At 34.2% G+C, this 18,629-nt stretch overlaps 2 protein-coding genes across 2 annotated transcripts; both read right to left on the reverse strand.

Moving 5' to 3' along the window:
* Window positions 1-4,951: 4,951 nt before the first annotated feature.
* On the reverse strand, window positions 4,952-5,905 carry LOC308678808 (olfactory receptor 5V1-like; the record flags this gene model as incomplete). Its single annotated transcript, XM_081346041.1, has 1 exon — window positions 4,952-5,905. One exon carries the CDS (start codon window positions 5,903-5,905, stop codon window positions 4,952-4,954), a length of 954 nt encoding a protein of 317 aa, XP_081202167.1.
* Window positions 5,906-11,474: 5,569 nt separating this feature from the next.
* On the reverse strand, window positions 11,475-12,413 carry LOC308678809 (olfactory receptor 5AS1-like; the record flags this gene model as incomplete). The annotated part of the gene is made up of 1 exon (XM_081346042.1): window positions 11,475-12,413. One exon carries the CDS (start codon window positions 12,411-12,413, stop codon window positions 11,475-11,477), a length of 939 nt encoding a protein of 312 aa, XP_081202168.1.
* Window positions 12,414-18,629: the final 6,216 nt, after the last annotated feature.

Genomic DNA, 18,629 nt, shown 5'->3' on the forward strand with positions numbered 1-18,629 from the left:
TCTGCGAAGATCTGACCTGTAAAGTTAATACAACCCAGGTGGCCAGAAAGGCCCAACAGAGGCTTCACTTTCTCAGGATCTTGTGGAAGAACAGGGTAGAACAACAGCTTATGACCCTCTTTTACTGGTCTACTATAGAAAGTGTCCTCTCGTATGGTATTGTGGTTTGGTATGCTGGTCTGACAGCTGCAGATAGGGCACCACTGACACCACTGGATGACATCACCAGGGCTCGCTACCTTGGAAGAGTGAGGAAAAGTCTCAGGGATGACTCACACCTTGGACGGTATCTCTTTACTCTCCTATCATCGGGTAGGAGATATAGGAGCATAGCCAGCTGCACCAACAGGCTGAAAAACAGCTTTTATCCTTGGGCTGTTAGGCTTTTGAATGGGAAATAATTTTTATAAACTTTATGCATAATTGACTTGCGAGGCCGGTGTGTTGTGCAATTAGTTCACATGGTGTAATAAGATGGAGGGTTTGTGTCACTGCAAGTTGGGGGGTGGGGGCACGAAGGGAGACTGAGGCAATCTCAATGTATACATGTTTGTACTTTGCCAATAAAGGTTCATCATTAACATAAAGTATGACCTTTTTGAGTGGCCTAATCACCCCCATTCCTAGCTTCTTTATCTTCTCTCCAACCTCTCTGCCTTAATTCAACTTTACGAAAAAGAAAACAAGGCTATGCAGAAACAGGAAATGAAGAGGCTGTTTTCACAGAGTTGTTCAAATAATACTATGGACTAGAGATACCTTTTTTGCAATTGGCTTATATGAATAAATATTAGACTTGGACTGATTATTTAAATTTAATTACCTATTCTTTAATTTGGTTCATAATGACTGTGTGCTGTAATGGATGACATATAGCTATATATTGACCATATGACATGGCTGCCAGGAGATACTATTCTGTAAATCTCAGGATGGTGAAAACATACATTTCAACACCCAGTTTTGGAAATACTGTTGTTCTTAATAGACAAATGCATCAGCTTCCTGGTGGCATAACACATTTCCAATAATAACAAGATCACCAGGAAGAAATGCATCAGAGTATTTCTGGAGGAAGAGAGAGAGTTTCACAACTAAATAATGAGCATATAATAATGAGCTGGAACCAGCTGCCGGTGGAGCTGAGGACTGCCCCCGACCTCCGATCATTCCGCCGGGGCCTGAAGACCTGGCTCTTCGAGCTCTCGGGCCCAGACTGAGGAGGAATTTTTAATTTGGGGTTCTTTTTTAACTGACTACAGGGTTAATTTAATTTTTTTTAATTTGGTTCTTAATTTTTGTATTTTGGATTTTTAATTCCCTGTAAACCGCCCTGAGTCCTCAGGGAATAGGGCGGTATATAAATACAATTAAATAAATAAATAAATAAATATTCCTTATTAAAGTGACAGTGTATGCTATGAGAAACAAAACAAACTATATTTGAAGCCCATCTAAGTGTAAAAAATCTACCAGGATGAACTTATTAAAATTGGTCTGAGTCCCACCTACTTTTTTTCCTATTGCATGGGTAACCTTTATTAATGAAGGAAGAAAGTGATACTTAGAATTACTCAGATTTTGGTATTTTCATTCTCTGGCTGTACAGAATGAAATCTATAAGAAAACTTATAAAAAAATTCTCCATATTGTATTTTGGATTTTCTATAAAACTCTTTCTCTTAAAATAAAATTTAAGGCACTTAATAAAATTGCTCTGAAATAGAGGAAATACTTACTGTATGGGAATTTTATTGGAAAGAATGTTTCACATCCCTCTCTCCTTTTAATCTTGCCACAAATAATCAGATTGCCAGAAATAAGTTTCTGCCCACATCCTTAATTTGTAATGTGGAGAACTATTATTAATTTGAAAAGATTGATTCCCCAAAACCTCAGAATCTCTGCCAAAGATCTCTCTCTCCCTCTTTCCTTCTCCTCACCTCTCTTTCAATAAATTAATTTTTTCTGTAATAAAACTAAGCAAGTCAATTAATAATGCTTCCAAAAATATCATTATAATTTTTATTTTAAGAAAAACATTATATATATTTTATTTACATATATGCATTTTTTATTTTTTATAATACACAGCACATAATTTGTGTTGATTGATATTTGAATGATTATAAATAAGTGTAGATATGAACCCAAATATATCTCAACATTATTAATATATGAGCCAAATAACATTTCCAGAAAACATCAATAACAACATCTAACTCCCCCTCTCTGTATCCTGAATTCCCTACCATCTCTTTTATTTACCATTTGTGGAGTCAATCAACACAATATTTGGAAATAAGGGAATTAGAGAGACAAATGGGAATGAGGGAAAAATCAAACATGAGAATCAGAACAAAAACACTTTTATTTTATTTCATTCTGCATTATTTTCACTATAAGAATAGAATCCTGTCTCTAAACCATGTATGGCTCTGGACCTCAATTCAGCAATGAGATTTGAACCAAAACAAACCATCAGCATCATTGCCATCTGCATCACCATTAATATCATGATCGTCAACACATGGGAATGAATAACATCATAGATAACAAGGGATGAACAAAGTCTGCTAATGTCTTTTATTCATCTCCCCATTCCATGAATTTCAGAAAGAACCATATATTTTGGCATATATGTCTAAAGGAAAATGAATATTTGATACAAGTATATAATAAAATTGTACATTTATTTTTGAAAGCATATGATTATGTATAGTATAATAACATTTTATCACATCAAACTTTAGATAAATAAACTTTACTATAGTCACAGAACAGTGCCACAGATTCCCTCCTTAAAATAGTAATATAGTTAGTCTTCCACTTGCATCCATAATTAGGCCCAGAATGTTGGTTGTTGTGTAAAGTGGTCAAGTGAGATGACCCAGTTATGGTCATTAAATGAAGAATTTATTAGAAAGAGTAAATTGGTTTAACTTCACTACAGCAATTTCAATATATTAAGACAAAATTCTCAGATCATTCAAAATGAAAATGAGAAAATGTTAGTATCAAGTCCCTTTGGCCAAATAAAGAATTTAGAGAACTGAATAACTCTAGAAATTAAGAACATGTGATAGTGTTTTTTTCTGAGTTTACTTGCTTTTAATAATGAAACTTATTAATATATCTTACTTCTGTTTTAAATAAAACTATGTTTACTTTCTCTTTTTATAGTTTGCCATAAGCAGAACTCTCTCCTTTAAGAATTCCAATGAAAGTTGTTAATTAACTTAAGGACTCAAATCATCTTCCTTTTTAAAAGAGATCCTGTCATTAGCCATTTAGGTGGCAATAATACTTATTATGTTTGTGAAAGATACATTTAACTCTTTTCTTATTTTAATAATTATCTACTAACTTTTTTCAGGCTGTTAATCAAGAGTGACTTCAGCTGTGTAAAATGCATGATACAAAACTATATTCTGCAATCTGAGTCCACCAAGATGTTTTGGTTACAAAAATCCAAATGATGGGATTTGATGGGAATTTTAATATATGTAATAAAAATATTTGATTCCCATTTGCCCTTGTACAATATCTGTGGTTGTTATATATAGAGGATTCCAACATGATAAAAACATCATTCTGATGTGCTAGATTTTAGAAATGTTTAGAGAACTTGCCAAAAAGGATATGTTGATCAGCATGTAACACAACTTGAACATCTTTAATATTGTCTTGCTAAAATTAATTGTACATTTATCAAAATAAATTGCTGGTAGATTTGAAAGCTTAGAATCACCCTACTTGTCTGTTGATCATCTTTTTAGAATGGTAGGAATAATACAGATGGATAAGCAATATTCATTATTTCTCAAATTTGATGTTTGGATTGGGAATTTCAATTTGTACTTATAAAGGTATAAATTTATAATGTGCAGCAGTTCCTTCTGCATATTTAAGATAAAAGTTGTTATAACTTACATTGTTGCAATATAAAATTGTAGATACCTAGGATATTGCTCCTTTTTTTAACCTTTTCCTTCTTTCACAAGTGTTTTGTTTCTTAAAACCTGAACTGTCTTAAATTTTTATATAGAGATCTTTACTTCTATTAACTGTTCAATCTATATAATTCCCATCTTTATATTTTCAGAAACCAAATTCAACAATTTTGTTTAAATTTTTCAAAATTAAGTATAATAATGCCCAAATGACATATGATGAGACTCAGTAACATTAATACCTTTTATTTAGGAATTTGTCTAGGAATGAACAATGGGAAATGATGTAACCAAGTAAAATGGCTTGGAACAAATACAATAAGAGCTTTCTGTGTTATATTTTCAAAGCTTTTATCCTCAATTCATTGTGTTCTGTGTAACAACTCTTCATAAATTTACTTTGAGCTGATTTTATTATATAGTTGCAAGAGAGGAGTATCACAAACAATATTAAAATAGCAAGTATTCAATATCTATGGTTATTAGATTTTACAATGCATTTTCTTCAAATAGAACAAAAAAATGAAATAGCTGATACATTAAAATTAATTAATGACAGTAATATCAAACAATATAATATGAACATTTAAGAATATGTATGCAATCAACTTGTTCCCTAAATTACAATTTTGGATAATCAGGTAATGAACAAAGAGGACAAACGTCAAAATAATTGGAAAGATTCACCATGCTTCTCAAACACAACCATTCTTCCTAGCATTTATACAATTTAGGAGCTATTGAATGAATTGAATCATATATAACTTTCTTTTGGCAACTATCAGAGTATGTTATAAAACAGAAGATTGTATCTGAAAATCAATTAAAGGCTTTGGATGAATACAGAACTGAAAGAAAGAAAGAGGACTTGCATCATGACTCATCTCATGTGCCACGTGTTAGTTGATCACATATTTTGTACAAAACGTCTTTTGTCCATCTTCTTCCCTATACTGTACCAGTTGAATAAACCTGATTTAAATCACCTGAATTGGATCCTAACTGCCATGGACCAGTTTCCTCAGATGCATCAATTTCTTCAGAGCCAGTTTCACTTCCTTGTTCCGTAAACTGTAGATTATGGGATTGAGTGTGGGGGTTAAAATATTATATAAAACTCCTACAATCTGATATTTTTCAAATGAATTGGTAGACGTGGGATTGAAATATGTGAAGATAGCAGAACCATAAAACAGAATCACAACTAGAATGTGAGATGCACAAGTAGAAATGGCTTTGTGATGCCGCCCTTTGTGATCATTGCTCATAATAGCATGAAGGATGAATGCATAAGAGACCAATGTGAAAAAGAAAGGGCTAAGACCTATAAATATGCCTATTGTGAAAATGGCAATTTTATTAAATAATACATCAGAGCATGAGATGCTCAATAAAGGAGGGATGTCACAGAAAAAGTGACTAATCCTATTAGACTGGCAGAAAGACAAATGGAATGTAAGTGTTGTATGGAGAGAAGAATTTAGAAAACCACAAACCCAAGATATGGTAGCTAGCTGGAGACATGTGTATTTATTCATGAGCTTGGTATAGACCAAAGGGCGGCATATAGCAAAGTAGCGGTCAAGAGCCATGAAGGCAAGTAGGAATCCTTCAGTGCCCATTAAGGCAATAAGGAAATAAAGCTGTGCTACACAATCTGCCAAAGAAATGATGGGACACTGCAGCCAAAGACTTGCTAACATTTTTGGTACAGTCACAGAGATATAACAAATATCCAAGAAAGAAAGATTGCCAAGGAAAAAGTACATTGGTGTGTGGAGAGATCGATTTAACATAGTGACAGTAATTATGAATGAATTCCCTGAAATGCAGATAATATACATAGTAAGAAAAAGGATGGCGAAGAAGTTCCTTCCATGTGTAATATTTAAAATTCCCAGCAGTATGAATTCTGTAACAGACGTTTGATTCCCAGTTTTGGATAAGAACATGATGTTTACACTGGATATGGAGGGAGAAAAAAACAGTTATTATCTTATCACATATGTGTTTAATCATGGCTTCGACTCCATGCTCACTGTGAAAACTCTTCTCTCTATGTATTACCATTATACCCAATTATTTTGGATCCTCAGTTTGTCAGACTAAATACTACATTTTTTTTAGTATTTCAACACTCTCTTTAAGTTTCATTCATTCAACCCTACTACTTTCATGCCCAGAGTTTTTAAGCTGCGTTTCCCATTTCCCATTAATAACAGGAGAGTTTTGCCTAACTTTGAATCAGAATATTTCAGATTTAATTAAATTATTTCAAATTAAAATCTTACCTTTTCATTATCATTTTCAGATTCAGTCATTATCAGAATCAAGTCATTATTGGATTCAGCTTCACAATATTCTTTAATATTATTTGCACAATGTATATAATTTGGCCTAGAAACTCACTTTTTTTTAGTTAAGAAATGCAGAAGAGACTATTGCTTTATTTATTTATTTATTTATTTTAATTCCATTTATATCCCGCCCTTCTCCGAAGACTCAGGGCGGCTTACAAGCTTAGCAGTAGCCTTCATTCTATGTATATGCCTGCTTGTTAGGGCTTTCACACACACCCCAAACGGCATTATTACAAAGTCAGCTTATTGCCCCCAACAATCTGGGTCCTCATTTTACCTACCTCGGAAGGATGGAAGGCTGAGTCAACCTTGAGCCTGGTGGACTCAAACCTGCACTCAAACCTGCACTAATTGCAGGCAGCTGGTGTTACTTAAGGAGGCATCAGCCCTCTGCTCCACCAAGGCTTTATATAAATATAGAGTTATGCTACACTCTAGGCAGCATTTGACCTATATAATAATAAAAAGAAATCTGTTAAGGGAACTTTTGGATCATTCCTAAGAGAAGATTAACTTTTTTATCATTAATAACTTTGCTCCTAATGTAAGTCCACTTACTTTTATCAACAAATACATTGTGACATGTGTTTTTCATCAGCTTTTTTTACTTAATTTACCATAAGACATTTCTGAGAGAATTTATAAATCTCTGTTTAGAATATTCTTGTAGAAGAAATTTTCAGTGGACCACAATTTGTTTATCCTCACATAGAAAATTTATATAAAAATTGTGTATGTGAGGATAAACAAATTATGGTCTACTGAAGATGTTACAGAAATTTAAGTTGAAAATGACCTTAGAAGTCATTCAGTTCCTTGCTCAATGCAGGATCCATTATACAGTACATCTCCGATAGATGACATCTCATTGACAAAACTTTGTACAGTCAGGAAGCTTTTCCTGAAGTTCACTCTGAACTTCCTATTTAAGATATTTCAGCAAGTGGAATGTTTTGCTTAATAAACTTCACATTACTAAAATGTGAAGAAATGCTGGTGGGGATAACGGAGTATAAAAGAGAGAAGACCAGAAGACTCTTTAGTGAGGTGGCTACAATAAAATAAAATCTCTGACAAAAAAACAAACCAAACTTAAAACAAACTTGCCTCAACATTCATTTGATTTGGATATTGCTTATAATAGTATTCATCTGATTTCTCTTTAAGTTTTTTTTTTCTTCTCTAATTCTCAGAACTATGCACTGTATTTCTTTCATTTTATTGTGAAATAAGTTAGACATCTAATATTATTCTGTTTAAAATATCAAACGTAGACATAATAAACATGTTACACTTCTAGTAAGTGCTTACATTACAGAAGAAACATTACTCTTTCTTCTTTTGAAGCAATATGCTATGATAAAGCAAAGCAAAAAGATTTTTATTTATGCCAATGGATGCTCAAGGAGATCTAATTGATAAGGGGTAAAATTAATCAGGGATAAAACAATAATGCATTACTGAAACAATATAATGAAAGAAAAATACATCTATAGATGACAAGTAGAACTAATTTGTAGCAGGAAAAGCTTTTACTATTTAGACTCAAACCTGTCAGTAGATGAGATGGTTGCTTGCCTCACAAAATCTTGAGAAGGAAGTATAACAGAATAACAGTGTGAGAAAGTTGTGTTTGGTCTAATAGAACATAGTACTGGTAAAGTAATATATTAGCTATTGAAATGACTCTATGGCATTTAAAATACAGGTTTCTCCCACAGGTTTGAATTCCACAGACCTACTGCTCCCCAGTGGGCTTTGTGTTTTTCTTCTCTCAGGAATCCAGATCTCCATGAGACACATTCTGGATTTTGGTTGTGGTTTGTTCTCCAAGCTTTTTAAATGTAATTTCGTTACTAAACTAGGTAACATCAGCAGCAGGATTTTATTGCCCTATTCTCCTTATCTCATAAGCGTCTTGTGTGCTGGTGTGGTCAGTTGGTTGTGCAGTTGTTTGTTCATTAGGAGCTATATTTGAATTCTGAGCAGCTTATTGGTTCCCTTGTTGATTGGCACTTTGAATGGTCTGGTTTCTTACATATTGATATGTTGGGTCTAGATCAATATGCTTGTTAATTGCTCCTTTGCTGGAATATTTCTAGATATATCTAGATCCAACATATGAATATGTAAGAAACCAGACCATTCAAAGTGCCAATTAACAAAAGAACCAATCAGCTGCTCAGAATTCAAATATAGCTCCTAACAAACAACTCCATGACCACATCGGCACACAAGACATTTATGAGCTAAGGAGAATAGGACAAGAAAATCCTGCTGCTGATGTTACCTAATTTGGTAATGAAACATTCAGAAATTATATTAAAACAAGCTTGGAGAACAAACCACAGACAAAATCTAAAACCCAAGCTATGAGTATCTTCTATTATTTCAAACACATTCTGAATACTTTGTCACTTGAAGATTCTGCATTATTTTTCTTTTGTAAAAGCTCGTCTTCTTGCTCAACATCAAATGAGTATTCTCATAAGCCATAATTTCTAGGTTTGAACTCTTACTTAGCAATTTTATCACAGGAAACTATGGATGAAGATCTTCCCATAATACTATGCTAGTGTTTAATAACCATGCAAAATATCATGTTGGGTTACATTTTTCATTAGAAAAGAATCAGGACTCTTTCATCTAGTTCAGGGATGTCAAACTGCCAGCCCACTGGCCAGATACATCATAACAAAACCACACCCACCCCATTGCCAGCAATGGCAAAAAAGTTGTGATACATTGCAACACGTCACGTGACATTGTGACCCCTGATCTAGTTGAATTTTTCTATTAGTGAAGATATTTTCTTGGATGAACTTGTTGTATAGCATCAAGACTATATTTGAATATATGGCTCACAATTTAGCATATTTATATTTATTTAACATTTCATGTGCATGCTTAAAAATGACACATGTTGAGACAAATTTCATTTACACCCTATTTTTAACAACTGTTATTATATTTACACCCTTTTTTTCTATCACTGTTACATTTCAGGTGAAAATTGAATGCATATATGACTTGCCTCTAGGTAAAAAAAATGTAAAATACATGCTATAAAGGGTTTAATTCATTGAAATATTGCATATTGATGTTTCCTAGATTTTGGGAACAAAGGTTATTGTTGTTGTTGTTAATTGCATTTTTCTTGTTTTGGTACTTTTGAGCTGCCCAGGATCATTAAAAGTTGAAAATTACATAAATTTGATAAATGAATAATTCTTTCACATTCCTATTCTAAGGATATGAAGATAAATACAAATCTTCAGTTCCAGAATTAACCATTTGAATTATTGAGATGTACTGTAACCCTGTTAGCTTCCTTCCATTGGAGAGTACTGTGATAGAAGTAACAAAGGAATGTTAGTTTGTCTCCTTGCGGCGTGCTTTAACAGAAGTAGACTCAATGGTAATTATGTTGCTTCCTCTTATGGAGAGATATTAGAGTTATGAAGCACAATGAGGTACTATTCCTAGTGTAACTTGAAATCATATTGGTTATAAAAATATTTGATAGAGCTGGATAAATTGGCTAGTTTAATTTTTATTTTTCTTTCTGTAAAGCCAAAGCATACCGACCTCAAGCTATTGTTTTGCTCAAAGCTACATTTTAAGTAATTTTTTAGTAAAAAATCTTAAACATGACCTAGACAAAATTGTTATTAATTATTAGGCTATCGACAATGTAAATGTTCACTTTTTCTTTAAAAAAAAGGAAATTATCACTGTCTGTCTTTCATACCCCACTCTTCCAACCACCCATTCTGGATAGTAATTTATGTAAGTGACAAACTCCACATCACATAATCAATCAATATGCAGCAGATATAGTGAAAGAACACTGTGTGATGAGCCAGCATGTTCATAAGATATTGATGTTATACTGAAAATGTAAATGGGGAGACTTGGCAAAGAAACAATATCATTGTTTTTTTCTTCTTCCTATGCCATCATCCATCCTGTATATATATTTGGTTTGTGCTTTGTCTTTCACCAAGCTAATTATACTCTTCTAAGTTACCCTTCACTAAGGAAAATGATATTGTTTGGGGCCATGTTATCTATGGATACATTTGCATCCCATTACATTAGACCATGTCACCTGTGAGGCAGGGATGGTGTATTGTGGACCCTGTGAGAATTCTGACTAGAAAGCTTCCTCTGCCGTTGCCTCCACCCTGTGGAACATTCGCTCACCAGAGGTGAGGCAGGCAGCAATTTTGGAAAGATGTAAAAATATGCTTGGAACCCACAGAAGAGCCAGAAGCTATTGATTAGCACCCAGAAACCTCTTCCTCCCGTGTTTTTATTACTATTGAATATTACTTCATAATCTATCCTTGCTTTTTAAAATTGTAAATTTTAAAACATATTTCATGTTTTAATAATTTTTTTTTGTTCACCTCCCAGAGTCCCCTGGTAAGGGAGATGGACAGTTTCAAAAAATTTGATAAATAAATAAAATAAAAAGAAATTTAAAGACGGCTGTCAGCATTTATTATTCACTGCAAAACAGAACGCTAATGTATCATTTTATTTGTATACAAGATAAAATATGCAGAGTAGTATGAAAACATATTTCTTCTTACATTTGGCAAATTGAAATTGAAACCTGCTTTTTCAATTAGAAAATGATTTCTGATATTTAAAGCTGGATTCAGAAAACTACATACAGTATTTTCCTCCTCCTCCCTCCTCTCTTCTTTCCCTCTTCCCTTTTTTTAATGAGAAAACTTACCCTAAATATGACTTATTAATTTTAACTTCAGTAGTCAATATGCTATGAAGTATTCACTATATTTGCTACTAAGAATACAACTGTATGTTGGTCTACCCAGAAAGAGGGCCTACAGAGTAACAACAGTTATTTCTAGATTAAGTGAGTACAAAATTGCAAATAGAACCTAGTATATATAAGACCGTTTTTGTTGCTTTTGTATAACTCAGGGATAGGCAACCTTGGCTCTTTTATGACTCGTGGACTTCAACTCCCAGAATTCCTGAGCCAGCCATGCTGAAGCGAAATGGAGTGGTTTACGTACTGAGCCATGCTGGTTCAGGAATACTGGGAGTTGATGTCCATGAGTCATAAAAGAGCCAAAGTTGCCTACCCCTGTTATAATTTAATGTTTTTCAGAATACTTGTTCAGGACTATAAGTCTTCCAATCTTTTACATACAACTTTTTTAAGGGCTTGTTTAACTTCCTTATTCCTAAGGCTATATATCATGGGATTCAAAAGTGGAGTGATAACACAGTAGAACATAGCTACCAACTGGTCCATGTTAAAGGAGAAATTTCGGGTGGGCCTGACATAGATGAACATCATGGTTCCATAAAAGATACCAACCACTGTTAAATGAGAGGCAAAGGTGGAAAAGGCCTTTTTACGTCCATCTGAAGAACGAATATTCAGAACAGCAATCAAGATGGCAGCATAAGAAATTGCAGTTAATGTGAATGATCCAACAAGAATGAAAGAACAGATGAAAAAACTCAACATTTCATTGAGTTGAGTCTGATTACAAACTAGCCTGAGCAATGGCAATATGTCACAGAAAAAATGATCTACAATATTGCTTCCACAATAGCTGAGCTGTGATATTAGAAAAACTGGTACTAATGGTAGGACCAAACCAGTAATCCAAGACCAAATGGAGAGTTGAGTACAAACAATATTATTTATAATTCTATTATATCTCAGAGGAAAACGTATAGCTACATATCTATCATAAGCCATTGCAGCCAGAAGGAGGCACTCAATACCACCAAAAGCATGGAAAAAATATATCTGAGTAAGACAACAGTTGAAAGATACAACGTTCTTTTCTCTAATGAGGTCAGCCAATATGGTTGGGACTGTAACTGTAGTAAAACAGATCTCTAGAAAGGAAAAGTTTCTCAAGAAGAAGTACATTGGGGTGCTGAGAGAAGGCTCACAACTGGTGATGAAGACTATGACTGTGTTTCCTATTATTGTTAATGTGTACATGATTAGAATGAGTACAAATAATGGAATTCTGGTCTTTTGCAGGCTGGAGAATCCTGCGATAACAAACTCAGTCACTGTAGTATAATTGGAAAGTTCCATCTTAGGAGTGCTGCTGCTTCTGTGGAAATAAGTTTTTTTTTAAAAGTGTGAATTATTTTTCTTTTTTCTAATACTATGATAGTTCATAAGATATTTATACCAGAAAAAATATTATCAGAAAGCTATATAACAGTTCAGGGTTAAAATGAAACAAAAGAAATAAGCATAAATAGGCATTACATCTCCTCCACCTCCTCCTCCTCCTCCTCCTCCTCCTCCTCCTCCTCCTCCTCCTCCTCCTCCTTGTTAAGAATTGTTGTGCAGAGATCTCCTTGTGCTACCAAAGAGTTGCACAGACAAGGAAGGGTACTGAGAGCAGCAAGAGTCACACAGTAAACACAAGAGTACACTGAGTTGTAAAAGCAAAAAGTAGTTTACTTTTGGGGTGGTGTAGAAACAAAAATGCACAGTCAAAAAATAAACAGTCCAGTTCATACACAATAGCAACGGTCCAAGAAGTAATCCAAAATACAAAGTCTTCTTACCAGTCCAGAGGTCAATACACAGATGTACAGGTTTATCACAGTAACAGAGCAAAAACAATAACAGTAGAGAGCAGTGAATTCAGAGGGAGAAAAAAGCTACATTACTAGCTCCCTCTTATGGCCATGAGAACACTTACACACCCATTGGCCAATTAACATCTTAAAGACATAACATCTTAAAGACATAATTCAAGGTTGACTCAGCCTTCCATCCTTCCCAGGTAGGTAAAATGAGGACCCAGATTGTTGGGGGCAATAAGCTGACTTTGTAAAAATGCCGCTGGGGGGGGGGTGAAAGCCCTAATAAGGAGGCATATACATAGAATGAAGGCTACTGCTAAGCTTGTAAGCCGCCCTGAGTCTTCGGAGAAGGGCGGGATATAAATGGGATTAAAATAAATAAATAAATAAAAATAATATATTTTCGACCCAACATTGTAAGCTAACACCATATGCCTAACACTCCTCCTCCTCCTCCTTCTCCTCCATTATGGGTATCCATTTCTGGTAGTAGCTAATATACCAGCAGATGGACCAGGCTCTGTGTCTCTCCACATTCACATAGCATGTTGTTATCCGTTAAGAGCCTTCACTAGAGCATATTGGTTTTGGTCTTAACCTATTTATATAACCTATACATCATTGCTTATATATCTCATTTAAAATATTTAAAGAAAAAAAATCAAGGAGCAAGCATAAAACATTGCTATATTTTATTCTATGAATTCATAGCAGACATCAAATCAGACTAAAGCTATGCAAACAGAAAATGGTGGATAATAATTGGGATCTGATCTAATAAAAAAGTAAAACAAAAATCAGATGCTGAACATCAGTTTAGATTACCATTTTAAACTATAGGGAGAAAAACTCATATAGTTATGAATTACTATAAGTGTTAGAACATTCATGTATGAATGAGAAAAAGCATAATGTCTTTCAGAAAGTTACTCTTTTTCTTAGTATTTACTCTTTCACTTACAATAGTTATTTATTTTACATTATTTTATATAGAACAACAATCAAACAATCAAAGGGTCTAAGTTACAAATAGTTTGGCAAATCTACCTTTTAACTTTAAATTAAACCTAAATTTTATTCAAAAAAGAAAATATGTAATCTTGCTGACTTCAGTGAAAAAAAACTCATCATGACTAATGTGTCAACAGTGTGATTACAGTTCTAGGGAACAGTTTAGAAATATGAGAACCGTTTACAGAAGTCCAAGAATACAAAGTAACAAATGAACTTTCGTCTGAAAAGAAGGAAAGAAAAATCGGGTGAAAAGCCCATAATCAAGATACAACAGATTTATTTTGACAAATATATGTATATTAAAATAATTCTTGGTATTATGCATTCACTTTAAAGCAGTAAATCGGAAAGAAGATGGTAATGGAGAAGAGAATCTGAATGCAAGCATCCTGGTTTTTGTCTGTCTGTCTGTCTGTCTGTCATCTATCATCTATCATCATTTATCATCTATCAATCTATATCACTCAGTTGTATGGACTGCAATTCTGCAATCTATTTATCTTCTTCCTCTATTGATTTCAGTGAGCATTGATTAGGATGTTAGCACTTAATATACTTGGGCTTGCAGAAGGACGAATAAATATACATGGTGGGTGTTTTTAAGCTCCTCTTTCAACCTCCTTTTTATTTCAGTATGGCAAAAATGGGACATATCTTACTTGCATATTACTTCGTCTAGATTTTTAGATTAAATTATATTATGTTTTAAAATTGTACTTCACACTATATTTTTGTTTAGAAAATTTCTGAACAGAAAAAAAGATGTTCAGCTCTGTTAGATGTAATTGTTCTAATTCTATTTTAGTGGCAATATTTGGCTAACCATTGTAATATTATGTATAACATACAGGGTCTTGGGGAGCCAAGAAACAAGCAAATAAATCATAGAATTAATCAATCTCGTATTCCCCACCAAACTAAAATATAATATTTTTGACACATGATAAGACTGAGCTTCATTGAAAAATTTAAATTGTTGGGAAAAATGGAAATATAAGACAACTAGCAGCAAGGTAGATGGACTCAATTTCAGCAATGAAGGCTGGACCATTGGAAGATCTGAAGGACCAAGTTAGGAACAGATAATCTTAGAATGGTAATATTACTGCATGGCAATAATAATAACTTTTCTCAAGTCATAGCAATGAATACTTTCAACTTAAGTTTTGCTATTTAAAGAAAAAGAAAAAGGAATGTATTACTTTATTTCATTAAAAAAGAAAGACTTCATAAAATAGCCTCTGTATAAAAATATTATGTACATATCTTGATACTTTAAAAAAGGGGAATCACTGGAATAAATTCAACCAACTTTACAATTTGTACTAAAATGAAATTACTCCGTGCAGTAATTCAGATGTATGATTATACTTGCCTTGAAGAAGTCCATGTATCTGAAACTAACTTACTCTTCAAGAGGCAATCGGAAGTACAGTATGAGTGGAAAAGCATAGGAAACAGGGCATATAAAAATGGAAATACATCAGAAGTAGTATGCTTATTGAAATAATAGCCAAACTGCATATAAGTTACCAATTTTATGCATAACCACTGTATTTTATACCCCATAAATAGGGTATAAAAATAAATTCATTTCATCAACATATAATATACAAACCCAGGGGAACTAGATCTCTAAAGGACCAAACTCCAAAGCTTAAAATTAACAAATAAGGATCCCCTTTTATCAAGTCTTATTATAAATAGCATCTTGCTTTCTAACAGTAAGTGGAAAAATCAGTATCAATAAAGTCAATTTAGGATCACAACCGAACCCAAAATTTCTTCTTCTAAGCAAGGAAAATGTTAAGCAATTACTGCCCCATTTTATGACCTTTTCTTGCTGTTGTTGTTAAGAAAATCACTACAATTGTTAAGTAAATTATGCATTCGTTAAGTGGATCTGGCTTCTCTGACTTTGCTTGTCAGAAGCTCCCTAGAAAGCTTGCAAATGACAATCCCAGGACTTTGGGGCAATACAATCATTATAAATGCATGGAGGCTGACAAACACCTGAAGTCTGATCATATGACTGCAGAGATTCTGCAATGGTCACAAGTGAGATAACTGACCATATGTCATTTTTTTCCAATGCCACTGTAACTTTGAATGGTCATTAAATGAATGGTTATAAGTCAAGGACTACCTAAAGGCAGAGAGACTATTAGAAAATGAAGAAGGTAAATTGCTGTTTAACCTAATAACAATAACAATGATAATAGAGTTGGAAGGGATCTTGGAGGTCTTCTAGTCTAACCCCATGCTTAGGCAGGAAACCCTATACCATTTCAGACAAATCTCTTCTTAAAAACTTCCAGCGTTGCAACATTTACAAGTTCTGGAGACAAGTTGTTCCATGATTAATTGTTCTAACTGTCAGGACATTTCTTCTTAGATTGCTTCTCTCAATTAGTTTCCATCCATTGCTTCTTGTCCTGCTCTCAGGTGCTTTGAAGAATACTTTAACTCCCTCTTCTTTGTGGCAACCCCTGACATATTGGAACACTGCTATCATGTCCTAGTCCTTCTCTTCATTAAACTAGACATACCCAATTCCAGCAACTGTTCTTTATATGTTTTAGCCTCCAATCCCCTAATCATTTTTGTTGCCCCCTAATCATTTTTGTGTACTCTTTCTAGAGTCTCAACATCTTTTTTACATCGTGGCGACCAAAACAGGATGCAGTATTCAAACTGTGGCCTTATCAAGGCATTGTAAAGTGATATTAACACTTCACATGATCTTGATTTTATCCCTCTGTTAACACAGCCTAGCACTGTGTTGACTTTTGGCAGTTGCAGCACACTGCAGGTTCATATTTAAGTGATTGTCCACAAGGAGATTCATTCAACTTAATTTTATAATGTGATTACTAACTTTAGGAAGGCTAAGGAGTTCCTTGATTCAAGGAATTATTTGGTGAACAACATAGACTCCTATGGGGTAAGGTAGCTGTTGAAATGGAATGCAGTTAAGTACATCAATCTACAAACGAATTGTTTATGTCTCCATTTATATTAAGATACTACTAAAACTCTTGTGTCTATAATTTTCAATTGGGTGAAACATAGGGCTACAATTTTTGAACTAGATAGCTCAAATGGGTAAGCTTGCAGAATATATCCATAGTCCAGGATCCATGAGTTCTGTGGGATTGAAATTTGGCAAAATTGTAACTTCAGTACAGCCTGGAGATCGGGGAACCCTGGCATAAACTGATCCCACTTTAGCCATGCAGAGGCCTGGTAGATCAATTCCCCCCCTCCATCAGCCCTTGGAGGGCAGGCAGAGATGGTCAAGTGAACAAGAAGGCACAGGTTTCTCCTACTTCCACTGCTTTGTTTTGCCCCTGATCATTTAGTTTTTATGTTTAGATAAGGAAATATCTCTGAAATGGTGACCTATTATAGGGTTGCACAGATAATAGTAAAATGGCAGCCTGCAAATTAATCAAAAATGGAAAAAAGTTCAAAAGATAGTGGTTATCCAAATACGCTACAAAGACAGTTTGATTTGTATATCCCAAATAAAGAATATATAAATTAATGATAAAACATACTTGTTTATATGTATATGCAGTGCTTTTTTTGTAAAAGAAAAAGGTGCCGGAACTCACACATGTCATACAACCTGCCTTGCCTACCCTACAAGGTTCCATCCAAAAAAGGTGCCGGAACTCCGTTCTGAGCGTTCTATGAGAAAAAAAGCCCTGTGTATATGTATGTGTATCATTCATTCATTCATTCATTCATTCATTCATTCGTTCAATCAGTCAATTTCTATAGACACCCACTCAACCAAGTGAGTCTGGGGGGCTTACAATTCTATATTTCTAAAATAGTTAAAATAACTTAAGAGACATTAAAACAATAAAAACATACACAAAATAAATAAGTATAAACAGTACCCAGGATGATTAATCAACTAATAGTAAACCCAAGTAACAGGCCATTTACACATTCTGAGGCCTAGGCCCAGGTAGATAGCCAGGTTTTTAAAGCTTTGTGAAAAGTAAACAGGGTTGGAACCATTCTGAGGAGAGAATATTCCATAAGGCAGGGACTGCCACAGAAGAAGACCTTTTTCTAGTTCCTGGCAGCTGGCACTCTTTGGCTGATGGGAACTGCAGCATGCTCAATCTGTTGAATCTGATCAGATGGGTATCAACTTTTGATAAAAGACAGTCCAAGCCATGTAGATGCCCCCTCTGAATGTGACCTCTTATGGACCAAGAGATCTGCCAGGATCTGCCCAAATAGAGGCATGTCCTCAGAGTCAGGAAGAAAATGCAGCACCAATTTTATCACATTACTTATTTGCTGCTAAAAATAATGTCCACATTTTTATCAGCCATTGTGCAACAGATGCTATTACTCAGGAGAAGTAGACACCTTCTGGACCCACACAAAAAGTTGGAAAACCCAGCTTCCCATCTACATGCCCCTTAAAAACAGTTGAACTTAGCAGGGTATAAACAGGTGATGCCTGCCACAGTAAAAAAAGCAAAATAATCCTTGTTCTGTCATCAAAGTTCAGTAGGCTTCCCTAGGTGTTACTGTATGCTTTAGCAGCATGTTTCATAACAGCAGTGTTGGATTAATGGAATGAAGAAGAGATGAAGAAACACAATATGAGTGCAGGTAACTTTTATTTAAAGTTTCATTGCAATATATGTTCACTATTTATTAGGTTCCA

Source organism: Vipera berus (genome assembly GCF_964194415.1).
Source record: "Vipera berus genome assembly, chromosome: Z".
Classification (NCBI taxonomy): domain Eukaryota; kingdom Metazoa; phylum Chordata; class Lepidosauria; order Squamata; family Viperidae; genus Vipera; species Vipera berus.